General features: G+C 54.8%; 1 protein-coding gene across 4 annotated transcripts in view; it reads right to left on the reverse strand.

The window, feature by feature from the left end:
* Window positions 1-54: 54 nt before the first annotated feature.
* TJP3 (tight junction protein 3) overlaps window positions 55-27,557 on the reverse strand; it is a 39,043-nt gene continuing 11,540 nt past the window's right edge. The window contains exons 1-21 of one of the 4 annotated variants that reach the window (XM_030796579.1): window positions 25,416-25,592; window positions 19,808-19,864; window positions 19,575-19,684; window positions 18,137-18,239; window positions 17,561-17,912; window positions 15,929-16,032; window positions 14,295-14,454; window positions 13,770-13,878; window positions 12,587-12,660; window positions 12,291-12,357; window positions 11,919-12,075; window positions 9,742-9,850; window positions 9,266-9,503; window positions 7,816-8,027; window positions 6,984-7,079; window positions 4,923-4,993; window positions 4,186-4,396; window positions 4,005-4,105; window positions 2,781-3,068; window positions 682-728; window positions 55-278 (exon numbers count right to left, since the gene is read on the reverse strand). In XM_030796579.1, coding sequence (XP_030652439.1) covers window positions 176-278; window positions 682-728; window positions 2,781-3,068; window positions 4,005-4,105; window positions 4,186-4,396; window positions 4,923-4,993; window positions 6,984-7,079; window positions 7,816-8,027; window positions 9,266-9,503; window positions 9,742-9,850; window positions 11,919-12,075; window positions 12,291-12,357; window positions 12,587-12,660; window positions 13,770-13,878; window positions 14,295-14,454; window positions 15,929-16,032; window positions 17,561-17,912; window positions 18,137-18,239; window positions 19,575-19,684; window positions 19,808-19,864; window positions 25,416-25,433 — 2,787 coding nt within the window. In that variant the 5' untranslated portion in view covers window positions 25,434-25,592 and the 3' untranslated portion in view covers window positions 55-175. Of the gene's footprint in view, window positions 279-681; window positions 729-2,780; window positions 3,069-4,004; window positions 4,106-4,185; window positions 4,397-4,922; window positions 4,994-6,983; window positions 7,080-7,815; window positions 8,028-9,265; window positions 9,504-9,741; window positions 9,851-11,918; window positions 12,076-12,290; window positions 12,358-12,586; window positions 12,661-13,769; window positions 13,879-14,294; window positions 14,455-15,928; window positions 16,033-17,560; window positions 17,913-18,136; window positions 18,240-19,574; window positions 19,685-19,807; window positions 19,913-25,415; window positions 25,593-27,557 lie in introns of those variants that run through there. The other 3 variants (XM_030796580.1, XM_030796578.1, XM_030796581.1) reach the window with 3 other exon arrangements.

Raw genomic sequence — 27,557 nt, forward strand, 5'->3', positions numbered from 1 at the left:
TGAGGAAAGTGAGCCCGGGGCTTCTTGTCCTTCCCGGAAGCCACTAGAAGCCAGTGCTGTGAAAATACTCTGTTTATTAAAGACCAGGCGGAGGGAGGCGAGGTTGTGGGTTCTGTACGGGAAACAGCCCCAAGGAGGGAGAAGGAGGACAGACCAGCTGGCAGCCTGGGAGAGGTCACAGGTCAGTGGCTGGACCCCAGTCGTAGCCGTCTTCATCGGAGGACTCCGCATCGCGGACTCGTGTAAACTTTTTCTTCAGGGCTTCCCGTTCATAGGTTCTGGGGATCAGGAAATAGAATAGATGCTGTAGGTGGAGAGGGTGTGAGCTTTCTCACCATAAATTGAGGCTGGCTGTGCTAGGCACAGTGGGTGTGGGCAGAGATAAGCACATCTGGGCATTCACGGGTAGGGCCTTGTTAACAAACTCCTATGCATCCCTCAAAGCCCCAGCTGCAATGTCTTGCCCTTCAAGAAGCCTTCCTAGGCTTCCCAGGAAGTGTATTCCTACTCCCTTGACCCTGATTATATGGGGCTTAGAGAGGCTCTGGCAGGCTCTGTCTTCCCCACTAGGCTAGGGGCACCATGAAGGCATAGCTTGAATCTAGATCTCTTTATTAACCCCAGAGTCTGAGTCCCAAGGGAAGGGTTGAGGGCCCCCAATCCGGAATATGGGGTTCTTACCGCATGCTGTCCTGTCGCCACTGACCTTGGGGGTGGCGGCTGTCCACCTTGGAGGAGAGGGAGAGAAGAGCTTCAAAACTCCCCCCAGAGCATGGTAAGTCGAGATCAATAACCACCTCCATCCCATCCGCCACCTTGGCCGGAGCCATGCTGCCCACTTGCTAACCCCGTGACAAGTCTGCAGGTTATCCCCAAATCTAAATGAGAAAACTGAGGCTGGGATAGGGGAAGGCCTTAGCTAAGCCCTCCTAGCCTGTCAGCAAAAGGGGAATTGGGTTTCTCATCTGTGCAAGTCCTCATAGGGCCACTGCCATGAGTTCATGTACGTAAAGGACTTACTATAGTGACTGCTCTATATGCAGTCTGCCATGGACAGTTGAGCAGGTTGGGTACTGCACAACCCCAGGAAAATCATTCTAATCAGAGAGGTCATCGATTCATAGATTTTTACATTGACCCAGAGAGGGCGTAGAAGAAGATGCCGAGGCATATACACTAAGAGCTATGTACACATTTGTTACTGTTAAACACCCAACTGCAGCTGGGTGCTGTGGTTCACGCCTGTACTCCCAGCACTTTGAAATGCCAAGGCAAGAGGATCACTTGAGCCCAGGAGTTACAGACCAGCCTGGGCAACATAGCAAGACCACATCTCTGCAAAAAATGAAAAAAAATTAGCTGGGCGTGGGTGGTGGTGCACACCTGTGGTCCCAGCTACTCTGGAGGCTGAGATGAGAGGCTCCCTTTAGCTCAGGAGTTGGAGGCTGCAATGAACTATGATTGTACCACTGCACTCCAGCCTGGGCAGCACGGCAAGACCCTATCTCTAAAATTTAAAAAATAAAATACATAGATAGGTTAGGTCAAGTTCAAAAAGACACGCAACTACCATGTGCCAAGACTTGGGCTGAGCACATTGAGTGCTCACCACCGCCCTATGCCGCCAAGTCTGATACCATCCACCCTGTGTCCTAGATGAGGAAACAGGTGCACAGAGAGGTTAAAATGTTGGCTGGAGGCCAGGTGCGGTGGCTCACGCCTATAATTCCAACACTCTGAGAGGCCGACGTGGATCACCTGAGGTCAGGAATCGGAGACCAGCCTGGCCAACAAGGTGAAACCCTGTCTCTACTACGAATACCTTAAAAAAAAAAAAATTTAGCTGGGCATGGTGCTTGCCTGTAATCCCAGCTACCTGGGAGTCTGAGGCAGGAGAAACGCTTGAACACAGGAGGCCAAGGTTGCAGTGAGCCGAGATCGTGCCACTGCACTCCAGCCTGGGTGACAGAGTGAGACTCTAACTCAAAAAAAAAAAAAAAAAAAAAAATTAGGCCGGGTGCAGTGGCTCACACCTGTAATCCCAGCACTTTGGGAGCCCGAGGCGGGAGTTCGAGACCAGCCTGACCAATATGGAGAAACCCTGTCTGTACTAAAAATACAAAATTAGCCGGGTGTGGTGGCGCATGCCTGTAATCCCAGCTACTCAGGAGGCTGAGACAGGAGAATCACTTGAACCCGGGAGGTGGAGGTTGCAGTGAGCCGAGATCACACCATCGCACTCCAGCCTGGGCAACAAAAGCGAAACTCCATCTCAAAAAAAAAAAAAAAAATGCTGGGCGCAGTGGCTCATGCCTGTAATCCCAGCACTTTGGGAGGCCAAGGCAGGTGGATCACGAGGTCAGGAGTTCAAGACCAGCCTGACAAACAGGGCGAAACCCCATCTCTACTAAAAATACAAAAATTAGCTGGGCATGGTGGCGCGTGCCTGTAATCCCAACTACTCAGGACGCTGAGGCAGGAGAATCACTTGAACCCGGGAGGTGGAGGTTGCAGTGAGCCAAGATTGTGCCATTGCACTCCAGCCTGGGCAACAGAGTGAGACTGCGTCTCAAAAAAAAAAAAAAAAAAAGAAAAGCTTCAAGTTGCTCAGTGCCACGTGGGTCTTAGCTACCCCAGGTCTGAGTCCCAGAAACCAGTCTGAGCAGGGTAGCCGTGTTCGTTGACGTCTTGGTAGAAAACAGCCTCCTAGTGTGCGTCTGCTCTGTGCTGGCATCCCCTCCGGAGACCCTTCCCAGGACTGCCCCCCATGTCCGACGCACCTGGGCCCCCTGATGAGCCGAGATTCTCCCACGATCCCTTGGGCTCTGGGGCTCATCTGCCTGCACGGGCTCCGAGGACCGGGCCAGGGCTGGAGCCGGGGGCTCATCATCCACATCCGTGTAGGGTCCCCCCTCGCCATCTGTGTAGCCCTCGCCATCCGTGTACGCGCCGCCTTCGCCGTCCGTCTCGTAGTCGCTGTTAACACGGCTGTCGCAGCTGAGGTCAGCGGAGCTGTCGGCCAGGCCGCGGTGAGGGAGGTCTAGGCTGTCCTCCAAGGAGCCATCCAGCTGTGGGGTGGGTGTGGATGTTGCGGCTGGCCCCGGCCAGGACCCCAGCCGCCACCCACGACATCCCCCACCTTCAAACTCCAGTCCCAAATCAAGGCGAGGAGCCTGGAGCCTGGAGCCTCAGCGGAGGCTTCACTGTTGATTCCAGGATGGGTTGTATCCGTTGAACCTTCACCTGAGAGGCTCAGCCCCCAAATCCAAGCTGAGCCCCAAACCTTGACTCCAGCCCCAAGAGAAGACTCCATTCTCTCCCTCTGTCTCCCTCTCTCTTATGAGAATGAGTCTCTGTTGCCAGGCTGGAGTGCTGTGGCGCAATCTCTGCTCACTGCAACCTCTGCATCCTGGGTTCAAGTGATTCTCCTGCCTCAGCCTCCTGAGTAGCTGGGACTACGGGCGTGAGCTGTGGTGCCCCAGTGACTCCATTCTCAAAACAGCTCCTCCAGGCCGGGCGTGGTGGCTCAGGCCTGTAATCCCAGCACTTTGGGAGGCTGAGGCAGGCAGATCACCTGAGGTCAGGAGTTCGAGCCCAGCCTGGCCAACATGGTGAAACCTTGTCTCTGCTAAAAATACACAAATTAGCTGGGCGTGGTGGCGCATGCCTGTAGTCCCAGCTACTCGGGAGACTGAGGCAGGAGAATCGCTTGAACCCGGGAGGCGGAGGTTGCAGCAAGCCTAGATCACACCACTGCACTCCAGCCTGGGTGACATGAGACTCCATCTCAAATCAAACAACAACAACAAAAAAAACAGCTCCTCCAATCTCATCTCACCCAAGTTCCAGTCCAACACCCTTGTCTCATGTCCCATCTTGACTGCGGCCACAATCCTGATCCCTGACCAAGCCCTAACTCCCGACAGAGGTCTCAAACCCCAGCTGGGCCTGCACAGGGTCTGTGGGGCCCCCCGCCCCCCGACCCACCCGCACCACGGCAGTACCTGATCTTCCGCCGTCCAGATGGGCCGCGTCTGCTGCTCTCGAATGATGGCCTTGAGCTCCTGGTACCAGGTGTCACTCGTGCCATTCAGAGGGATGGTGGCTGCAGGGAGGGGACATCAGTGTGCGCAGGAGACTCAGGCCGGGGCCCACCCGCCTACCCTGGGATACCCACCGCCCCACCTGTGAAGAGGTGGCTGCTGTGCTTCCGCAGCTTCTGGGCTTGTGCGTAGAGGCGGCGGGTGCTGCGGCGGGAGGCAGGCGCCAGCCACTGGCGCAGTGCCTTGAGGGCCGGCCGGCTCTCGGGGATGAAGAAGGCCACGATGGGGTAGTACTGCACGTAGTTGAGGCGCTCGATGGCGGAGGGGGTCACATCCAGGAGCGCATGCTTGTCCTGGGACAGGCCCACGGAGGTTGGGGTGAGGGGGATTGCAGCAGGGTAAACAGAGAGAGAAAGATGGAAAGATGAAGAGTCTGAGGTCAGAGTGAACCCCAGCCTCTCACATCCACAGGCTAGCATGTTGGGGATGGGGGTGGTAACAGCCCAGGCCACAGCATCTTGGCAGACAGAGAAAGAAAGATGGAAAGATGAAGAGTCTGAGGTCTGAGTGGACCCCAGCCTCTCACATCCACAGGCTAGCATGTTGGGGATGGGGATGGTGGTAGTCCAGGTCACAGCATCTTGGGCATCAAAGCCCGAACTTGAGTCTCTCTGCCTCTGCCCAGGGCCGGCTGCTGTTTGACTCTGAGAAGCCCTTGTCTGTCTCGGGCCTCCTGCCTCACAAAGCCTCCAAAAGGGGCTCCATGGGAGACTGCACTTGTGGGGTGTGGGCTGAGAACAGGTCAGAACAACCAGTTGGATGCCCAGGCCTCCGTTTCCCCCATCCATGAAATGGGACCCGTAGCAGGACCCGGCTTACTTTTTCTGCAATCACCCGCACAGTGTCCAGTTTGATGATCTTGGAGGGGCTGTCGGTCCTGGACACAGTCTCTGTGGAGAGGAGAGAGGACCAGCAGCTTCAGGAGGGCAGCCCCCATCCCCTCAAATTCATGCCTACCTGCCCCTCCCCTGCTCAAGAAGCCACCATGGCTCCCCATTACCGTGGAGAGAAATCCTAACAGCAGCAGCAACTCCTATTGGCCAAGTGCCAGGCACTGCACTCACATCCCCTCCTGACCTCAGCCCTCACCTCCTCCTGAGGAGTCGGTGGCTGGTACTGGCCTATGTGGCAGGTGGAGAAACTGAGGCTCAGAGACGAAAGGCCACTTGCTCAAGGTCGCAGGGTCAGAGGCCTGCTGCTGAGCCTGAGCTGCAGCCCCTGGCTCTCCCAGACTCAGTCCCAACTCCAGGGCTCTGCTCAGGCTACGACCCCACAGGAAGCTCCACTCTTGCCCCTATTTGTCTTCTAGGACCTGAGAGGAGCATTGCTTCCTCCAGGAAGCCCTCCTGGATTGTGTGAAGTTTCAGGAAGGAGACACAGCCTGGCATGGAGGGGTTCAAGGAGGGAGACGACCTCATCCCCTCTTTTTGTTTTTGTGGTTAAAGACATAAAATTGGCTGGGCACGGTGGCCCATGCCTGTAATCCTAGCACTTTGGGAGGCTGAGGTGGGTGGATCACCTGAGGTCAGAAGTTTGAGACCAGCCTGGCCAAACGGCAAAACCCGTCTCCCGTAAAAATACAAAAATTAGCCGGGCATGGTGGCGCGTGCCTGTAATCCCAGCTACTAGGGCGGCTAAGGCAAGAGGATCACTTGAACCCAGGAGGCAGAGGTTGCAGTGAGCCGAGATCCTGCCACTGTACTCCAGCCTGGGCAACAGAGCAAGACTCCGACTCAAAAAAAAAAAAAAAAAAAAAAGACATAAAATTTGCATCTTTTTTTGATTAAAAAAATTCTGTTTTCTTTTATAGAAACGTGATTTTGCTATGTTGCCCAGGCTGGTCTCAAACTCCTAGGCTCAAGTCATCCTCACTCCTTGGCCTCCCAAAAAGTGCTGAGATTTTAGATGTGAGCTACCACACCCAGCCAAAATTTGCAATCTTAACTATTTTTTGTTTTTTGTTTTGAGACAGGGTCTCCCTCTGTCACCCAGGCTGGAGTACAGTGGCGTGATCTCGGCTCACTGCACCCTCCGCCTCCTGGGATCAAGCGATTCTCATGCCTCAGCTTCCTGAGTAGCTGGGATTACAGGCGTGCGCCACCATGTCCAGCTAATTTTTTGTGTTTTTAGTAGAGACAGGGTTTCACCATGTTGGCCAGGCTGGTCTTGAACTCTTGAACTCCTGACCACTGCACCCGGCCTTCTAGTCTATCTTAATTGTTTCTTTTTTTTTTTTTTTTTTTTTTTTTTTTGAGACGGAGTCTTACTCCGTCGTCAGGCTGGAGTGCAGTGGCATGATCTCGGCTCACTGCAACCTCTGCCTCACGGGTTCAAGCAATTCTCCTGCCTCAGCCTCCCGAGTAGCTGGGACTACAGGCGCCCGCCACCACACCTGGCTAATTTTTTGTAATGTTAGTAGAGATGGGGTTTCACCATGTTAGCCAGGATGGTCTCCATCTCCTGACCTCGTGATCCTCCCGCCTCGGCCTCCCAAAGTGCTGGGATTACAGGCATGAGCCACCGCGCCCGGCCAATTGTTTCTACAGTTGTTAATTTGGAGTCTTCTCCAGGGACCTTGCCTGTCCTGTTCACTGCTGTCTCAGAAGATCAATAAACTTCTCCTAAACAAATAACAGGTGGCACTTTGCCTCAACTGGCAATGGCTACCTGATGAACTGTGTTAAGAAGGATTTGGAGGTTCTACCCAGACACACAGTGCCAAGATGGATTGAGGATGTCTGGCTTGGGTATGGGAGGGGGCACTGGTGGCTCATCTGCTTCATATTTGCCATCATTATTCTAACTCTCCCCCGACCCGCCACAAAAAAACAGTTGTGAAACGATTCACCAATGAGGTTTCCAGGGGATCTGGCTTCTCACCTGCAATTTCAAACTGGTCAGGCATCTCAGCAGTCAACTTCTGCATAGCAATGTCGGCGACGGGTCCCAGGATCACTACCGGGCGCTTGAAACTGGCTGAGGGGCAGAGACACAGTGAAAGAATTGGTCCCATTTGTGGCTAAAGACTGCTAGTGTCAGGCCAGGCACGGTGGCTCAAGCTTGTAATCCCAGCACTTTGGGAGGCCGAGGCAGGAGGATCGTGCCCGGCCTCTTTTTCTCCCCTTGTTCCAGGCTTCCTGGCCGTATTTTTATGCTTTCACTGGCTGGGGATAGAAATTAACTGTTGTGGGCTGGGCGCGGTGCCTCACACCTGTAATCCCAGCATTTTGGGAGGCCGAGGCGGGCAAATCATGAGGTCAAGAGATCGAGACCATCCTGGCCAACATGGTGAAACCCCCGTCTCTACTAAAAATACAAAAATTAGCTGGGGGCGGGGTGATGGGTGCCTGTAATCCCAGTCACTAGGGAGGCTAAGGCAAGAGAATCTCTTGAATCAGGGAGGCGGGGGTTGCAGTGAGCTCAGATCACGCTATTGCACTCCAGCCTAAGACGGAGCAAGACTCTGTGTAAAATAAATAAATAAATAAATAAATTTGAGGTAGAGATGTAGTCTTGCTTTACCACCCAGGTTGATCTGGAACTCCTGGCCTCAGCGATCCTCCTACTTCAGCCTCCCAAAGTGTTGGGATTATAGGCGTGAGCCACCACGCCTGGCCAAGACTGTGCCTTTTAGAGGCTGGATGTTAGTGAACAGGTGCACCAGGAGCTGTGGGTGAGGCCTCCCCAGGGCCCCTCCCGCCCCGGGCCCCACCTTCTCGCAACACCACTCGTTCATAGGGTGGGTAGTGGCCCTGTCGGGTCAGAGCTGAGAGGTCCTCTCGGCTCCGCTGAGTGGTCCTCTTGGCTCCTCGACGAAGACCCCGCAGCCGCCAGAACTCGGCCCGAGCATTGGAGCCCGCGGAGGAGCCGGGCCCGACTCCCACGGCCCTCTGGGCAGCTTCCAGGCTGGCCAGCTGCTCCGCCCTGGGGAGAAGAGGGGACATACTGAGCACTGGGGTCAGCAGCATGGCGGCCCCAAAGACATCCTCGTCCTACCCGTCGGAGCCTGTGGACAGGCCACTTCGTGTGGCAAAAGGGACGCTGCAGATGGGATTATTATTGTTATTATTATTTTGGGTTTTTTGAGACAAAGTCTTGCTCTGTCACTCAGGCTGGACTCACTACAACCTCCGCCTCCTGGGTTCAAGCGATTCTCCTGCCTCGCTCTCCCAAATAGCTGGAATTACAGGTGCCCGCCACCACGCCCAGCTAATTTCTTTATTTTTAGTAGAGACGGGGTTTCGCCATGTTGGCCAGGATAGTCTCAATCTCTTGACCTCACGATCTGCCCACCTTGGCCTCCCAAAGTGCTGGGATTACAGGCGTGAGCCACCGTGCCCGGCCTGCAGATGGGATTAAACTGACGCTATTGAGGTGAATGATGATCCTGGGTGACCCAGGGGGCGCGATGTCCTCACAGGTCCTCACAAGAAGAGGCGGGAGGGTGAGAGTCAGAGAGAGACTGGAAGAGGCTGTGCTGTGGCTATGAAGGGAGAGGAAGGGGCCCCCCGAGCTGAGGGATGCGGCCCCTCTAGACTCTGGGAAAGGTGGAAAATTGGTTCTTTCCTGGAGCCTCCGAGAGGGCCCAGCCCTGCCCATACCTTGACTTTAGTACTTTTGCCCTCCAGAACTGTAAGAGGATGTGCGTGTTGTTTAAAGCCACTAAGTTTCTGGGCATCTGTTACAGCAACAACAGGAAGCTCATACCAGCACCAACTGGGGCCCGCCCAGAGCCTTTTGTGGACCTCCTGAGATTGAACCACCAACACCGCTAAGCAGTGATATCGTGCCTATTTATTTATTTATTGAGACAGAGTCTCACTCTGTTGCCAGGCTGGAGTGCAGTGGAGTGATCTCGGCTCACTGTAACCTGTGCCTCCCAGGTTCAAGCGATTCTCCTGCCTCAGCCTCCCAAGAAGCTGGGATTATAGGCGTGTGCCACCACGCCCAGCTAATTTTTGTATTTTTAGTAGAGACGAGGTTTCACCATGTTGCCCAGGATGGTCTCGATCTCCTGACCTCATGATCTGCCCACCTCAGCCTCCCGAAGTGCTGGGATTACAGGCATGAGCCACCGCGCCCAGCCGATATCGAGCCCATTTCTAACGGGGAGACTGAGGCTGAAGCAGAAGGGCCCCGCTGCAGGAGCGCGCAGTCCCCACCTGCTCTGGTTGGGAATGATGCCCCGCTCTTGCTCCCGCAGGTCACGACCCATGCGCACCGCCAGCCAGTGGCCTCCTCGCGCGTGGCTCTGCCCAGGGCCCGGGTACAGCGTGTCCACCACGTGGAAGACGTCGCCACGGGTGAAGCCCAGGCCGGACGGTGGGCTGGGCTCCAGCTCAAAGTGCGTGCGGATGTAGAAGGAGTCGCCCACGCGGGACTGCACCATTTTCCAGAAAACTGGGGAGAGCAGGAGGCCACATGAGCTGCCTGGGCTGCTGCCTGATCTGAGCCCTCCCTGCCCGAGAGTGGGCCTGGCTGGAGGGAACCCACCGGGGAGACTTGGGGCACTCTCCCTGTAGGGGCCAGGGAGGGTGCAGAGATGCAGATTCAACCACATCCCTGCACTCACCACCAGGCCACACAGCCAGGTCCTCCCCCCACACACACAGGCACACCCACATCCACACGCACTCACTGTCCTGCTTCCGCTGTGTCACCAGCTCCATCTCCTCGCCCGGTGGCAGCCCCAGCAGAAACTGCACCGCCTCCTCCCGTGTCAGGTTCTGGAATGGAGTGTCATTCACCTGCCAGAAAGCCAGTGCAGCTGTAGACAAAGGAGGTACAAAGGCTGGTACCTCCTGGCCGTGCATGAGATCCTGGACCTTCCTCTGGGCAAAACTCAGCCCCAACTGCTTCCAGAGCTGCTGCCAAGGGCCCCGGCAGTTCCCCAAGGGCTTTCTGACTGGGGTATCACCCTATGGCTGTGTGATGTGTGACACAGACAGCTGGTGGCATCATAAGGATACAACGGTTTTGACACAGAAACGGGCACAGGCACTGTGCTGGCCCTCAGATAACAAAGTCATGGTGGGTTGTCAATATCAAAACATGGGAACAGAGGTCATGGCATGGAGCTCGGTGGAAACTGTGAAATGCTCAAAAGAATTCAGACATAGTCACAGAAGTCACAGGGTCGTGACAGGGACAACGATATATAGACACACAGTGGGTCACAGATGCCTACCATCAAGGACAACAATATACGGACACAGCCAATGGACACAGCCACCTGCTCTCCGGGTCATGACATGGACAGCAATATACGTGCACAGCTTGTGGGCACAGACACCTACTCTCGGGGTCATGACATGGATGTTAAGGTTAGAATCCCACAAGCAAAATGAGTAGAAATACAATAAAAAATACCATGACCCTCAGGCAATTTGGCATCATGTTGTCACCCAGTCGGTGGGCTTATGACATGGAAAGTGGGGAGCCGTGACTCCATCATGAATCACAACTCACACTGCAAGGTCAAGACACAAACAAGGTCAGGAGAGCAAAGTGAGGGTGAGACTTGGTGAGTGAAGTTGCGCAAGGGACAGGGGAGACAGCCTGGGGATGAGATGAGGCAAGGACAGAGATGGGGGGATGATGAGAGGTTGTGGATCCTGGAGGTAGTTATGACACTGTCATGAAGGCACGACACAGGCAAGGTCACAACACAGACACGGGGTGGTGGCACAGAAAATGACTATAAATGGACATGGAGATCATGAGAGAATGATCTGTGACCTGACCACACGATTAGGACATACAAGATGGTCATGACACGGTCAACACAGCCACGTCAGGAACAAGAGGATTGCAACCCAGCCAAGGTCATGACATAGGCAATGAGGCTATGACCCAAAGTCCTGACATTGATAACAAGGAGATTGTGACATTGATAACAAGGCTGTCACATGAACAACGTCATATGACATGAACAACAAGATTGTAACCCAGGATGGGCACCATGGCTCACGCCTGTAATCTCAGCACTTTGGGAGGCTGAGGTGGGTGGATCACTTGAGGCCAGGAGTTCAAGACGAGCCTGGCCAACATGGTGACACCCTGTCTCTACTAAAAATACAAAAATTAGCTGGGCATGGTGGCGGCCACCTGTGATCCCAGCTACTTAGGAGGCTGAGTCAGGATGATCCCTTGAACCTGGGAGGCGGAGGTTGCAGTGAGCCAAGATCACATCCCTGCACTCCAGCCTGGGTGACAGAGCAAGACTCTATCTCAAAAAACAAACAAACAAAAAAAGTTAGCTAGGCACAGTGGCTCATGCCTGTAATCTCAGCTACTTGGGAAGCTGAGGCGGGTGGATCACCTGAGGTCAAGAGTTTGAGACCAGCCTGGCCAACATGGCAAAGCCCTCATCTCTACTAAAAATGTAAAAATTAGCCAGGCATGGTGGTGGACACCTGTAATCCCAGCTCCTCAGGAGGTGAGGCAGAATAATTGCTTGAACCTGGGAGGCAGAGGTTGCGGTGAGCCAAGATTGCACCATTGCACTCCAGCCTGGGCAACAAGAGCAAAACTCCGTCCCAAAAACAACAACAAAAAGATGAACCCAGATAAGGTCAAGGCACAGAAAAGGAAGTTGTAACTGGACGATGAGGTCATGACCTGGAATGGAAGATAAGGTCGTGACATCAGCAAAATCATGACACAGCCAAGGGGACACCGAAATGTTCAAATAGCCATCTGGGGTCTCGATAGTCCCCAGGGTGGACCCGAGGGGAGGATTAGAACAGACAAGGGCAGGACCTAGCACGCTACAAGCCCATGATCAGTGGGGCTGGCCAGCCGTCCCTGGAGCACCTGCAGGATCTGATCTCCCTCCTGGATGCCCTGCCCGTCGGCCGGGCTGCCCGCCTGCACCCCGGACACGAAGATGCCCACGTCATTGCCCCCTGCCAGCCGCAGCCCGATGCTCTTGCCCTTGAGGAAGCGGACCACCCGCGTGTCGGGGCTGTACCTGCAAGGGGAGGTAGAGGTGGGGTCAGACCAGAGTGGGCGGACAGACGGAGGGCTCGGCATTGTCCTTGGGAAAGCCCCCACCCCCTGCAGGCCTCAGTTTCCCCAAAATCCCCATTCAACACAATGGATACAGGCAGGCAGGACTGCGCTGATGAGGGAGGCAGCCGGGGATGTAGGAGTTTTGAGCGGTGGGTTTTCTTCTGGGATACACACCCATGATCCTCCATGCTCTGACTGCTGGGCACTCTGTAGATGTCACAGCTGCTTTCCCTGGGCAACTCTGAAAGGGAAAAGCCAGTCTCTTTCCCAAGCACACTGGCTCGGTCCAGCCTCCAAACCTTTGCTTTATGTCCTCATCCTGGAAGGACTGTCACCCACCTCGAGTCCTTCTCAGGAAACCATGTCTCACCACTTAGGCTCAGGCCAACCTCCCCCAGCTCTGCCTGGCACAGCCTTGCTGTTGGGGATCAGAAATATCAGGGACAGGGGTGCTCAGAGTCACCACCCACCTGCCCATTGCTCACCTGGTTCCGAGATGGTTCTGGAATCTACTGAACCTTCCCGCCGAAGCCGGGGGCTCTCCCTGATGGGGAACAGACTGGGAGTGAGGCAGGGGTGGATGTCAAGGGGCCATTTTAAAAATAATTTTAGGCCGGGCGCGGTGATTCATGCCTGTAATCCTAGCACTTTGGGAGGCCGAGGTGGGCGGATCACCTGAGGTCAGGATTTCAAGACCAGCCTGGCCAACAAGGTTAAACCCCGTCTCTACAAAAATACAAAAATTAGCGGGGCATGATGGTGGATGCCTGTAATCCCAGCTACTCAGGAGGCTAAGGCAGGAGAATTGCTTGAACCTGGGAGGCAGAGGTTGCAGTGAGCCAAGATCATGCCATTGCACTCCAGCCTGGGCGACAGAGCAAGACCTTGTCTCCAAAAAAATAAATAAATAAACAAAATAAAAAGAATTTTAATTTATCTGGGCTGGGCGTGGTGGCTCATGCCTGTAATACCAGCACTTTGGGAGGCTGAGGCAGGCCAAATGCTTGAGCCCAGGAGTTCAAGACCAGCCTGGGCAACATAGCTGGGCAATACAGACCCCATCTCTACCAAAAATATGAAAATTAGCCAGTCTCACGTGACTTGGTCTCAAAACAAATAAATAAATAGAGGAAAAAAAAATTATTTTTTTTTGAGACAGAGTTTTCTCTGGTTGCCCAGGCTAGAGTGTAATGACACGATCTCGGCTCACTGCAACCTCCATTTCCTGGGTTCAAGTGATTCTCCTGCCTCAGCCTTCCAAGTAGCTGGGATTACAGGTGCCTGGCACCACGCCAGGCTAATTTTGGTATTTTAGTAGAGACAGGGTTTCACCATGTTGGCCAGGCTGGTCTCGAACTCCTGACCTCAGATGATCCACCCTCCTCGGCCTCCCAAAGTGCTGAGATTATAGGCGTGAGCCACCGCACCCGGCCTAAGGCAGAGTTTGATACTAAGAAGCGGGGTGCTGCTGTAACCAACACCTACAGATGCGGACACGGCTTTGGAACTGGGTTATGGGTAGAGGCTGGAGGTATTTTGAGGCGTATGCTAGAAATACAGGACTGCGTCCTCAAGGTTACCCCCAGTTGGAAAGCTACGCCCGCGTTCCCCTCTCCGTTCCACCGACTATTCTGGCCGATGGGCAATACTTACACGGGAGAGTCGGTCTGGCTGGCCTCGGGACTCTGCTGAGCGTGCCGGGGTGGTGGTGGGATGTGGGATGGTGGAGCCTGCGATAGCTCCGAGGCGAGGTCCGAGATGTCTGCAGGGGGAGAGGGCATCTCATCAGCCATGGTCACGCCTTCCGGGCTGGACCCGTTTTACAGAGGGACATATCAAGACCCCTCTAAACGAAGGGCCCTAGACCAAAGTCAGAAGCTCAGTTAGAAGATGCAGCTCTGGAGCTGGGCACGGCAGCTCACGCCTATAATCCCAGCTACTCAGGAGGCCGAGACACGAGAATCGTTTGAACCCAAGAGGCGGAGAATCGCTTGAACCCAGTGAGCCGAGATCGCCCCCCCGTATTCCTGACTTGCTGTGTGGCCTTCGGCTAGTTCTTGTCATTCTCTGAGCCTCTAGGGACCAGGCTCATTGATTCCTCCTTGGCCCTGCCTGGGGCTTCCCACCTTCCCTGCCGTCCATTCAACCCCTCCCGGGTCCTACCCTCTGGGTCCTCACCCTCCAATGGCGAGCTGTCGCTGTCACTGACAGCAGGCGGAATGTTCACCAGGAACTGCCGGCGATCTCTCAGCACCAGCAGGCTTAGCTTCCCTTCCGACTTCTCAATCAGTCGCCGGGTGTCATTCAGTGACAGGTTCTGGCTGGACACCCCGTTGATCTGAAAGGGACCAGGAATGAAAGAGCGGAAGTGAGTTAATGAGAGATGGGAGACAGTAGAAACAGCTTGGTGTGGGGGGAACTAGAAACAGACAATTCCCCCAGGGGTTGCTAAAAACAGACACTCCCTAAGGAAAGTGTTAGAATTGGATTCCTGCTGTGAGTGGAGACCACACCAAGAACAGAACACCGAATTCTAGAAACAGAAAATGTTCTAAGAGGGGTGGGAGACACGGGAAAATGAGAAACAGGTTGACTCTCCTTTCTTACCAAAAGTGGAAATTTCTCAGGAGATACTAGGAACAGATGTGAGGGTGACATTATAAACAACTCTAATTGGAGGAGAAGGAGTATCAGATACTTAAAAGATACTAGAAACACACAGTCTTCTGGGAGATAACTAGAAACAGACATCTAGGGCCGGGCGCAGCGGCTCACTCCTGTAATGCCAGCACTTTGGGAGGCAGAGGCGGATGGATCACTTGAGGTCAGGAGTTCAAGACCAGCCTGGCCAACATGGTGAAACCCTGTCTCTACTAAAAATACAAAAATTAGCAGGGCGTGGTGGTGGGTGCCTGTGGTCCCAGCTACTCAGGAAACTGAGACAGGAGAATCACTTGAAACCAGGAGGTGGAGATTGCAGTGAGCCAAGATCCCACCACTGCACTCCAGCCTGGGTGACAGAGCGACACTCCATATCAAAAGGTATGGTGGCTCACACCTGTAATCCCAGCACCTTGGGAGGCTGAGGTGGGCGGATCACCTGAGGTCAGGAGTTCGAGACCAGCCTGGCCAACATGGAGAAACTCGTCTTTACTAAAAATACAAACATTAGCCGGGTGTGGTGGTGGGCACCTGTAATCCCAGCTACTCAGGAGGCTAAGGCAGGAGAATCACTTGAACCTCGGAGGCGTAGGTTGCAGTGAGCCGAGATTGCGCCACTGCCCTCCAGCCTGGGTAACAGAGCAAGACTGTCTCAAAAAAAAAAAAAAAAAAGAAACAGATCTAACTTTTTGAAGACACTGGAAATAATCAGCTGGAAGCAATTTGGAGATCAAACACTAGGAGTCACTAGAAACAGACTTTCAGGGGAAGAATCCAGAAAGAACCCATCCTTTAGGGCAGGGCAGCTCCCCTAAACCTGGTGACTGGGTCATTAGCATCCAGTCACCTAGGGTAGGTCCAGGAGTCAGCTGCCCACATGATTCTCTGATGCACATCAAAGCTAGAGGGTATTAGAAACAGACAACCCCATGGGGATACTAGAAACCGACATTTGGCCGTGGATTAACATTAGCTAGGAAAAAAGGGGGTTTTATGCCTGGCCATCTCCAACCTTTGAGATACAAGCAACAACACTGAAGGTAAATGGTTTGGGGCCCAGCTCTGCTGTCCTTGCTGTATGACTCCGTGGGACTGCCTGCCCCGACCCTGCCTAGGTCTCCCTGCTCTCAGGACAAGAAGCCCAGCCTCACCTGTAGAATGAGATCTCCTTCCTGCAGCCCGCGGTGCCGGGCAGCCAGGCCTGACTCTGTAATGTGCTTGATGAAGATCTGACTGCCCAGCTTGACGCCGAACTCTGTAAGGGGGGAGGAGGGAAACTGAGGCAGGACTCTGGAGACGGGTGCCTGGGAGCATTCTCCTGCTGTAAGGACAGAGTCCAGGTGCGGGCCCTCCCATCCTAACACCTTGATGGCATCATAAGGAGAACGGTGATGTCGCCTGTGGGACCTGAGATCTGATAGTGTCAATGGCATCTCCACGGAGCGGCAGGGACACCAGGTCACCGTGCCGCTCGTGATGTTGACATACACAGGCTAAGGACATTCTATTGCTCATGACATCATAGTTTTTTCCATTTTTATTTTTTAATTTTTTTCGAGAAGGAGTCTTGCTCTTATCGCCGGTGCTGGAGTGCAGTGGCAAAATCTCAGCTCACTGCAACCTCCACCTCCCGGATTCAAGCAATTCTCGTGCCTCAGCCTCCCAGGTAGCTGGGATTACAGGTGCACGCCACCACGCCTGGCTAATTTTTGTATTTTTAGTAGAGACGGGGTTTCATCATAGTGGTCAGGCTGGTCTCGAACTCCTGGCCTCAAGTGATCTGCCTGCCTTGGCCTCCCAAAGTGCTGGGATTACAGGCATCAGCCACCACACTCGGCCAGACCTCCTCTTATAAGGACCCTGTGGTGACACTGGGCCCCTCAGATCATCCAGGATCACCTCTGAGCTCAGGGTCCTTCACTCCATCCCACCTGCTGAGTCCCTCTTGATAAGTGAGGTGGCCTAAACAGAGGTACCAGGGATCAGGGTGGGGACATGTTGATAAAATGGTTCTGGGCCCCAAGTGGCTGACAGGTGATATGGCTCAAACCAGATGCGAATTAGGGACCACCAGGTTCAGAGAGAAAGGGCTAGAGAGAATATATGAAATACAGACAGGGAGAAAGGGACAGAAAAGCAGAAAGTGGGGATTTGTGGTGGGGGGAGAGAGGAGCAAGAAGATGCCAGGTGTAGTTGTAGCTTCCAGGCTGGGCACAGTGGCTCATGCCCACAATCCCAGCAAGCACTATGGGAGGCCGAGGTGAGTGAATCACCAGAGGTCAGGAATTCGAAACCAGCCTTGCTAACATGGTGAAGCCCCATCTCTACCAAAAATACAAAAATTAGCCAGGCAGTCGGGTGTGGTGGCTCATGCCTGTAATCCCAGCACTTCGGGAGGCCAAGGCGGGCGGATCACCTGAGGTCAGGAGTTCGAGACCAACTTCAACATGGAGAAACCCTGTCTCTACTAAAAATACAAAATTAGCTGGGCGTGGTGGTGCATGCCTGCAATTCCAGCTACTCAGGAGGCTGAGGCAGGAGAATTGCTTGAACCTGGGAGGCGGAGGTTGCAGTGAGCTGAGATCACGCCATTGCACTCCAGCCTGGGTGACAGAGTGAAACTCCATCTCAAAAAAAAAAAAAAAAATTAGCCAGGCATGGTGGCGGGTGCCTGTAGTCCCAGCCACTAGGGAGGCTGAGGCAGGAGAATCGCTTGAAACCATCGCCCACCCGACCACGGTGCCCTGTGTCCAGTACTGATCGTGTCCGACCTCCACCCTCACCTTCGCTGTCTCTCCTCTTCACCAGCACCGACTTCACAGGTTTCATCTGCACGTCCTGCCGTGGCAGCCGCTTAAAGCCGGACACCAGGGCCAGCCCATTGGCCTCAGAGCCACCACCCGGGCTTCTACGCCCATGGCTGCCAGCCCGGCCCCGGCGACCAGGCCTCGGCCGGCGGGAGCGCTCGTCCCAGGAGCGGCCAGAGCCACTGGATGAGTCGCCATCATAGCCCCGGCCCTGGTCCACCTCCTCCACCCGCCGGGGCTCATCGTCTTCGTCTGAGTCCTGGCGCCCTGGGCCCGAGGGGCTGGCCTTGGTGGCGGGCAGGTGGATCCTCCGGGTACGTTTCACTGTCTGTTAGAGGAGGGGACAGGAAGGGTCAGCTACAGGCAAAGGCTGGGGGAGGCTCTGCTCAGCCCCCTGGTGGCCCTGGGGGACACCAGTCTCTCTCTGGGCCTCAATGTCCAAACTGTAAGATGAGAAGATGACTCCTTGCTCTCTGAAGCTTACAACCCCCACAGCGGTACGACCCAGGCTGGGGTCAGAGATGCCGGCCATGCCAGGGGCTGCCTACTCACGATGTTGGCCATCTTGGTGCAGGTCTTGAGTATCTGAATGGCAAACGTGGAGGTGGCATTCTCCACGGAGACCCCATTCACCATGACGATGTGGTCGCCTGTCCTGAGAGAGGAGGGCGGGGCTTACGGAGGAGGCTTTGCAGGGGAGACCCTGGTAACAAGCCCTCCCTGAGGAGGGGGTGTCCCTGGAAGCTCCAGGTCTGCAAGGCCTGGTTCTCATTCACTGGCGTCCCTAGGTTCACAAAGACATTTATCCTTCTGGGCCTCCGTTTTCTCCTCTGTAAAATGGAGCCAATTGTAGAACCTACTATAATCATAGAGTGGAAGCCAAATTTTTTTTTTTTTGAGACAGAGTCTCACTCCGTTGCCCAGGCCGGATTGCAGTAGCACGATCTCAACTCACTGCAACCTCCACCTCCTCGTTTCAAACGATCCTCCTGCCTCAGCTTCCCTAGTAGCTGGGATTACAGGTGCCCACCACCACATCCAGCTAATTTTTGTATTTTTAGTAGAGATGGGTTTTCACCATGTTGGCCAGGCTGGTTTTGAACTCCTGACCTCAGGTGATCCGCCCACCTCAGCCTCCCAAAGTGCTGGGACTGCAGGTGTGAGCCACCGCGCCCGGCCTTGAAGCTACAACTACACCTGGCATCTTCTCAACTCCTCGCTCCCCACACCACAAATCCCCACTTTCTGCTTTTCTTTCCCTGTCTCGCTGTCTGTGTCTCATATTTTCTTTCTAGCTCTTTCTGAACCTGGTGGTCCCTAATTCTGGGCTGGGCTGAGCCATATCACCTGTCAGCCACTTGGGGCCCAGAACCATTTTAACAACATAATTCCAAGAAGCGTCAAACCCTCAAAGACTCGACGGTTTCCAGGACTTTATGTTCCAACAGGGCTCTGGGGCCACTATGACCCCAAGAATTCCTGTAAAGGACCAGGAAGTACCTTAGGGAAGTGAGGCCCAAGTCTCTGACACTCTGTCCTACTGCCAAGTCCAAGCCCTGTGTTGACAGAGCTGGAAACTGCCAGGCACTTTCCAGTCTCCTTGCTTTGGCTCAGAAAGGTCTCTCCTCACCTCACTTTCTTTTTTTTTTTGAGACAGAGTCTCACTCTGTCACCCAGGCTGGAGTGCAGTGGCACGATCTCGGCTCACTGCAACCTCCGCCTCCTGGGTTCAAGCAAGTCTCCTGCCTCAGCCTCCCGAGTAGCTGGGATTACAGGCACACGCCACCACATCCCGCTAATTTTTGTAATTTTAGTAGAGACGGGGTGTCACCATGTTGGCCAGGCTGGTCTCAAACTCCTGACCTCAGGTGATCTGCCCACTTCAGCCTCCCAAAGTGCTGGGATGACGGGCGCGAGTCACCGCGCCTGGCCTGGTTTCTTCTCTCCACGTGCCCTCCCCCTGCCAGAACCCAGCTGCCTGGATACTCACTGTAGCCTGCCCTCCGCCGGCCCTCCGGCTACCACGTCAGACACAACCACGGATCCACCGGGCCGGTCTCGGCCTCCAGAGATCGCAATGCCAAAGCCCCGGCGGGGGTCCTGAGAGAGGATGAGGGGAAGGAAGAGCTGCTGTTTCCCCCAGGGTAAAGGGTCTCCCCTCTATTGAGCTGGGCCTAAGCCGCCATACTCTCCGGCACCCAGACAGGGCGAGGGAGGCCTCACCTTGGACAGCGTGGCCGTGTGCTGTTCCCAGATGGTCAGCTCCTCCATGTCAGCCACCTGGTCGAGGGGAACGGGGAAGATGGGCATGAGGCCACACAGTTTCATCTGAGCACTTGGGGGTCCCCAGCCCAGGGTGGGGAGTCCAGCTCTGACAGGCCTCTGGTTGGGGCCTGTGACAAGTTACTACCTCTCTCAGGGCCTCAGGTTTTTTTGTTTGTTTGTTTTTTCATTTTGTTTTTTGAGATGGAGTCTGGCTCTGTTGCCCAGACTGGAGTGCAGTGGCACGATCTCGGCTCACTGCAACCTCCACCTCCCGGGTTCAAGCGATTCTCCTGCCTCAGCCTCCCAAGTAGCTGGGATTACAGGGGTGAGCCACTGTGCCCAGCCTTGTTTTGTTTTTTTTGAGGCAGAGTCTCGCTCTGTTGCCCAGGCTGGAGTGCAGTGGTGTGATCATGGCTCACTGCAGCCTCGAACTCCCAGGCTCAAGTGATCCTCCCACCTCTGCCTCCCAAGTAACTGGGACCACAGGCGCACACCACGACGCCCGGCTAATTTTTTTATTGTTTGTAGAGATGGAGTCTGTGTTGCCAAGGCTGGTCTCAAACTCCTAGGCTCAAGTGATTCTCCAGCCTTGGCTTCCCGAAGTGCTGGGATTACAAGTGTGAGCCATTATGGCTCACTGCAGCCTTGAACTCCTGGCTTCAAGCAATCCTCCTGCCCCAGCCTCCTGAGTAACTGGGACTACAGGTGCATACCATCATGCCCAGCTAATTTTTTAACTTCTATTTTTGTAGGGACAGGAGGGTCTCGCTATGTTGCCCAGACTGTTCTTGAACTCCTGGGCTCAGATGATCCTCCCACCTGGGCTTTCCTGCTTCGGAAAAAAAAAAAAAAAAAAAGCTGTCACCCAGGCTGGAGTGCAATGGTGCCATCTCGGCTCACTGCAACTTCTGCCTCCTGGGTTCAAGCGATTCTTCTGCCTCAGCCTCCCAAGTAGCTGGGATCACAGGCACCTACCACCATGCCCAGCTAATTTTTGTATTTTTAATAGAGATGGGGGTCTCACCATGTTGGCCAGGCTGATCTTGAACTCCTGACTTCAAGTGATCCGCCCGCCTCGGCCTCCCAAAGTGCTGGGATTACAGGCGTGAGCCTCCACACCAGGCCGATTCTGTTATTTTCATGTCCATGGCATGGATGAGAACATCAGACTCAGGTGCAAGGTCACCTGGCCACGCCTCCACCCTCCCTTCCCTCCTGCCAGCACACACCATGCCCTGCTCCCCAGGCAGGGGACAGGTGGAGGGAGGGGGGAGGGAGTTTGTAGAAATGACTCCTCCTCCTCCTCCCCGGGCGGGTTTTCTAGGCTTGGCACAGCGGGTATGTGATTCCCTCTGCCCAGGCACCCCCATTGGCTCGCTCCGGTGCCTTTTCTTGTAAGCTCCAGAGTCTCTAGGGAGGCCAGCATTCCTGACCTCCAGGAGTGGGAAGGGGGGTGGAGGGGAGAGAAACAGAGCAGAGGGCAGGGCTCTGCGGTCCCTAGGGAGCCAGGGCAGCACTCAGGACTGGACTCAAATCCCATGTCTGCCCACCCGTGCTAGCTATGGCGGGGCCCCTCCCAGCCTCAGTCTCCCCATCTGTGAAATGGCACCACTGCCCTGTCTTCCAGGGATGTGGTTTGGGAAAAGGGTACAGATTCAATGCATGAAAAGCAAAAAGCAGAAGGAGCCTTGGGGAGGTGGCAGCCAAATAATGACTTTCTCCTTTGCGTAGTTTTTGTTTTTTTGAGATGGAGTTTTTTGCTCTTGTTGCCCAGGCTGGAGTGCAATGGCGTAGTCTTGGCTCACTGCAACCTCCACCTCCCAGGTTCAAACGATTCTCCTGACTCAGCCTCCCGAGTAGCTAGGAGTATAGGCACCCACAACCACAGCCAGCTAATTTTTGTATTTTTAGTACAGACAGTGTTTCGCCATGTTGGCCAGGCTGTCTTGAACTCCTGACCTCAGGTGATCCTCCTCCCTCGGCCTCCCAAAGCTCCCCTCATCCATGCTGGCTGCGAGCAGGCGCTTGATGTGGACCCATTCATTTCATCCTCAGCATGACCTTAGGAAGTGGCACGGTTACTGTTCCTACTTTAGAGGTGAGATTAAAAGGGGCCCAGAGAGGTTCAGTAACTTGCCTGAGGTCACACAGCACAGTGGTGAACTTTGGCAGCCTGCCCTGTTCTCTGGCTCTTTTTTGGTTGGTTGGTTGGTTGGTGGGTTGGTTGGCTGGTTTTTGAGGTGGGGTTTCACTCTGTTGCCCAGGCTGGAGTGCAGTGGCTGAGTCACAGCTCACTGCGGCCTTGAACTCCCATGCTCAAGGGATCCTCCTGCTTCAGCCTCCCGAGTAGCTGGGACCACAGGCATGCACCACCACACTTGGAATTTTTTTTTGTTTTTTTGTAGAGATGGGGTTTTGCTATGTTGACCAAGCTGGTCTCAAATTCCTGGGCCCAAGCGATCCTCCCACCTCAGCCTCCCAAAGTTTTGGAATTACAGGCATGAGCCACCGCACCCAGCCCTCAATCTTGCTCTTAACCACCAGGCCACAGTGGCTTTCTGATTATTTACTCTTTTTCTTCTGAGATTATTTTTCAAAACTGCATCTTTTTTTTATTTAACCTGCTTTGATGTTGTACTTTGTGTCATTAAATGGCCCCAGGGCCAGGCATGGTGGATTCTGCCTATAATCAATCCCAGCACTTTGGGAGACCGAGGCAAGAGGACTGCTTGAGCCCAGGAGTTCAAGACCAACCTCAGCAACATAGTGAGACCCTCATCTCTACAAAAAAATACAAAAATTAGCCAGGCATGGTGGCGTGCACCTGTGGTCCCAGCTCCTCGGGAGGCTGAGGCAGAAGGTTCACCTGAGCCCAGGAGGTCGAGACTGCAGTGAATTGTGATCGTGCCACTGCACTCCAGCCTGGGTGACAGAACAAGACTCTGTCTCAAAAAAAATTTTTAAGTGGCCCCAAGGAATTTGTGTTTCCTGACTTTAAGAGACAGCCCTGCCCGGGCGCAGTGGCTCACGCCTGTAATCCCAGCACTTTGGGAGGCTGAGGCCGGCGGACCACAAGGTCAGGAGACCGAGACTATCCTGGCTAACATGGTGAAACCCTGTCTCTACTACAAATACAAAAAATTAGCCGGGCGTGGTGGCGGGCACCTGTAGTCCCAGCTACTTGGGAGGCTGAGGCAGGAGAATGGCGTGAACCTGGGAGGCGGAGCTTGCAGTGAGCCGAGATTGCGTCACTGCACTCCAGCCTGGGCGACAGAGCGAGACTCCGTCTCAAAAAAAAAAAAAAAAAAAAAAAAAAGAGACAGCCCCAGGGAACCAGGGCCCCAGAGGGGGAGAGGGGTGAGGGAGTCCAGGTGGTCCTGGCTTGTCCCAGCTTGTGCGGGTTCATCTCCATGGAAACCAGAAGCTTTGTCTAAACCCTCCAGAGCTCCGCAGTGCCTGAGGGATTAAGCCTAACCTCACAGCCCACCTCATCTTAGTTCACCTCCAAACCTTTACCCCATCTGTCCCCTGAATCTGGGACACGTTTCACGGGATTTCTGGCTGGCTGGCACCTGCCACTGAGGTCTAGGCTCAAATGCCACCTCCTCAGGAAGTCCTCCCTGACCACCTAGCTAACCAGTCTTCTCTGATCCCCTATCACTCCTGCCTGTTTTATTATTATTATTATTATTATTATTATTATTTTGAGACAGAGTGTCACTCTGTCGCCCAGGCTGGAGTGTAGTGGCACAATTTCAGTTCACTGCAACCTCCGCCTTCCAGGTTCCAGCGATTCTCGTGTCTCAGCCTCCCGAGCAGCTGGAATTACAGGCGCCCACCGCCATGCCCGGCTAATTTTTGTATTTTTAGTAGAGATGGGGTTTCACCATATTGGCCAGGCTGGGCTCAAACTCCTGACCTCAGGTGATCCACCTGCCTCGGCCTCCCGAAGTGCTGGGATTACAGGTGTGAGCCACCGCGCCCAGCCTGTTTTATTATTTTTTATTCAAGGCATCTAAAAATCATCTTTATTCTCTTTAACCATCAGTTGGTATGTTTCTGGTCTTTCCTCTTAGGCTGTGAAAGGAGACATGTCTGTCTCTCTGGCTACTTAAGGCCCAGGTGATCAGCCATCAGCCTCCTTTCCAGGCCTTTAGTGCTGGTGCTGGACTCCCTGGCAAACTCCTATTCATCCTTCACAGCCCCGGTTTCTTCCTCCGTACGCGTATCATACATCCTTCCCTCTGGCCCAAATGTGATGATTGGAGTGTGGGATGTCAGAGTGCATTTGTCCACCCTACACCTTCCCCCTCAGTCTGAGGGCTCCCGGTGGGCAGGGATGGGCCCCTGGGACCCCATAGGACCAGGCCCCCATAGGGAAGAGTTTGAGGAATGAGTGAATGGTTGAATAAAACACACTGTGGCCAGGTGCTCAACAGGTGTGTCCTGAGTTCCCAGCCCTGCCCCTGTCCAGGTGAACTCTGAGAGGGTGGGGCTTGGGTCTTTGTCCCCGCCCGCCGCCCAGGGCTGGACACAAACACCGAACGAGAGGCCCGCCCAGAGGGGACGGGGCCGGTACCAAGTCACACCGCCCCCGGGGTACGGGGCTCCCAGGCCGCGGTCCCCTCTCCCCCTCCCCACCCCACCTCCAGGAACAATGGCAGAGGGGGCGGTTTCGGCGAACGAATACACCGATTGGGGAGGGGATTCTGAGAGCTGCGCCTGGAGGCCAGGAAGAAGTCAGCGGGAACCAGAAGTGCCGGGTCCTGAAGCCTGGGGCGGAGTGGCCTGGGTCTGGCCGCATACCGCTGCAGTCCCAGTCTACCCTGGCTGGGGGGTATGAAGAAGCCAGCCCAGGCTCCATGCCTGGAGGGTGAAATCCCTCCGGAGACAAGGATCGCCCCCGCCCTGCCCCCGCCACGGCGCACCCCAGCCGGCTTGCTCACCCCACCCCTGCCTCTGCCTGGTAATGCCTGTTAATAGCTTTGTACACAGTAGGCACCCAATAAATGCTGGTGCTTCCTCCTGCAGCCTTGTAGGAGGTGAATGTTCACCAAAGCCACCCCAGTCCCCAAATGAAGTCACTGCCCACCGTGCCACCGTGGGCGCCCAAGCTCAGCCGGCTGCACACCCCCAGTAAAGGGGGATGAACATCTTTTCTGCCCACCTACGATGCACCAAGCTCTTAAAACACATTTTTCTCTCTGTTTAAAATGCCGATCACCCATTTTTCGGATGAGGGAAGGAAAGGGTTCACTCACTGTCCCCACGTTACACACAGCATAGTGGACAGAAAATTCGGGATTTGAACCCAGCTCTGCGGTATTAAAGGAGGCCGGTCCTGGGGCAGAGGAGGCTCCAGAAGAGATGGTCTTTGGAGGCACGGAGCGGGGCGCGGACGCATCTGGAAGTGCAACCTCCACCTAGCCACTTCATCCCTCTGGGACTCAGTTTCCCTGAGTGTTATGTAGGTAGGTGTTCTGGGGTCCTGGGTCCGACTCCCAAACCCTGCTTCCCCCCACTCACCCCAAGCCCCTCCCCCTGCCGCCCTCGGAGGGTTACTCGCCTGGAATCTCACCGCCATGGTCCACCTGGGGGCTCTCCAGACCCCCTACCCCAGGAGGGGGGCCTGGAAACGGTCAATCGGCCCCCACCCCGGGCTGGGGGAGGAGGCTGAGGAAAGTCACAGCGGGCTGAGGGCCTGGCTCTCGTCCTCCTCCCTCCAGCTCCGCAGCTCCCGGCTGCACCTGCCCCTCTTCCTCCTCCAGGTCTCGGGCCAGCCCCGCCCCTGCCCAGACACGCCCACTGGACGCCGCGGAGGTTTCTCTCCCCCCAACTCCCATCACAGGAGCCAGGTCCTGAGGCGGAAGCTCCAGGCCGGGTTATGCACGCAGCCGAGAGGGGGCCGGCGGCCGCGGCCAGAGCCCGAGAAGGCTGCCAGCAAGACCCGGCAGGAATCACCCCCGCGCTTGGAACGGAGCCTACCATTTGGGGGGTGTTTCCGTCCGCAAAATGGGCACATTTTGAGGTGCATCTGGGAGGCCTCTTGGATTAGAAGCTTGTCGAAGGCCAGAGACCTCCTTAGCATAGGGCTGGTCCCTGGGTCACCTTATCTCTGGAAGGTTTGCCCCATTCCACAGAGGGGAACCCGAGGCCCCAGAGGCCAGGGGCGTGGACTCTCTGAAGATGCAACAGCGGCCGCGAGCCTTTTTCCTGCGGTCTTGGACTCCGGGCTCTGTCTTCACACCCAGCACCCAGGAAAGAAAGGGGCAGGGCGGGGCCGGGCGCGGTGGCTCATGCCTGTAATCCCCAAATTTTGGGAGGCCGAGGCGGGCAGATCACGAGGTCAGGAGTTCGAGACCAGCCTGACCAACATGGTGAAACCCCTGTCTCTACTAAAAGTACAAAAATTAGCCGGGCGTGATGGTGGGTGCCTCAGCTACTCGGGAGGCTGAGGAAGGAGAATCGTTTAAACCCGGGAGGCGGAGGTTGCGGTGAGCTGAGATCACGCCACTGCACTCCAGTCTGGGCAACAGAGTAGAGCGAGATCCTATCTCAAAAAAAAACAAGGAAAGGAAAGAAAAGAAAAGAAAAGAAAAGAGAAAGAAGGAAGGAAAGGAAAGAAGGAAGGAAGGAGAGAAAGAAAGAAAGACAGACAAGGAAGGAAGGAAGGAAGGAAGGGGAGGGGGAAGGAGGAAGGGGGCAGGGGGCAGGGGGCAGGGGGCAAGGCAGGAGGAAATTCTCCAGGCTCTGGGAGAGAGTAAAGGTCGTTTCCTTCTTCTCACCCAGCCCAGCCCAGCCCAGCCTCCCGCTCAGGGGCCTGGGATTCCGGAATTCCTAAGGTTAGACCTAGGAGGGACTGGACCAGGGTAGGAAAACTTCAAGTCACCTGGGTGGGCGGGGCTGGTCGTGGCTGCACCCCCACATTCCTTACTATAAAAAAAAAATCCTGAGCCCAGCTGTGCCTGGGCCCCACCCCAAGGTTAAAAGGGTAAAAGGGCAAAGCTACACATAAACACCCCTTCCCAGCCTTATCCAGTCAGGGCTGGGAGGGGACAGGAGCCCCAGGTTGTGGCTAGGGGTGAAGAGCATAGAGAAAACTCTAGCGGATGAAAGAAAGGCTGCCTGGAGGAGGGGGCATTGTAGCTGGGGATTTGAAGGTTGGTTAAGAGTTTGCTTAGTAAACAAGGCCAACAATATCAAAGTCTTAGAGGGCCCCCGAAGATGACATCTCACCTCCTCCACTGCAGTTGTACCCAAAACACTAGTCCAGAGACCCAGGTCAGCTACAGCCAGCCCCTCAAGGGTCTCCAAGGGCCTGAATAAAGCATTGCCAAAGCCTCTTGTGGGGACCCACTTGGAACTTCAGAGCTGGGAGGGTTCTAAAACCAGCTCTCACCTATTTGCTGTGTGACCTCAGGCAACTTACTGCCCCTCTCTGTTCCTCAGTTTCCACATCTGTAATTGGAGAAAATAACAGGCCCTACATCACAGGGTTGTCAGGAGGATTAAAAGGGGCCTAGAGGCCAGGCACAATGGCTCACTCCTGTAATTCCAGAATTTTGAAGAGTCAGGTGGGAGGGTCACTTGAGGCCAGGAGTTCGAGACCAGGCTGGGCAATATAGCGAGACCCAATCTCTATAAAAAATAAATAAAAAGGAGTGTGTAGTTCTCTTCCCTTTTGCAGCCATCACAGAAGTGGGAGCAG

Source organism: Nomascus leucogenys, chromosome 17, assembly GCF_006542625.1.
Source record: "Nomascus leucogenys isolate Asia chromosome 17, Asia_NLE_v1, whole genome shotgun sequence".
NCBI lineage: Eukaryota > Metazoa > Chordata > Mammalia > Primates > Hylobatidae > Nomascus > Nomascus leucogenys.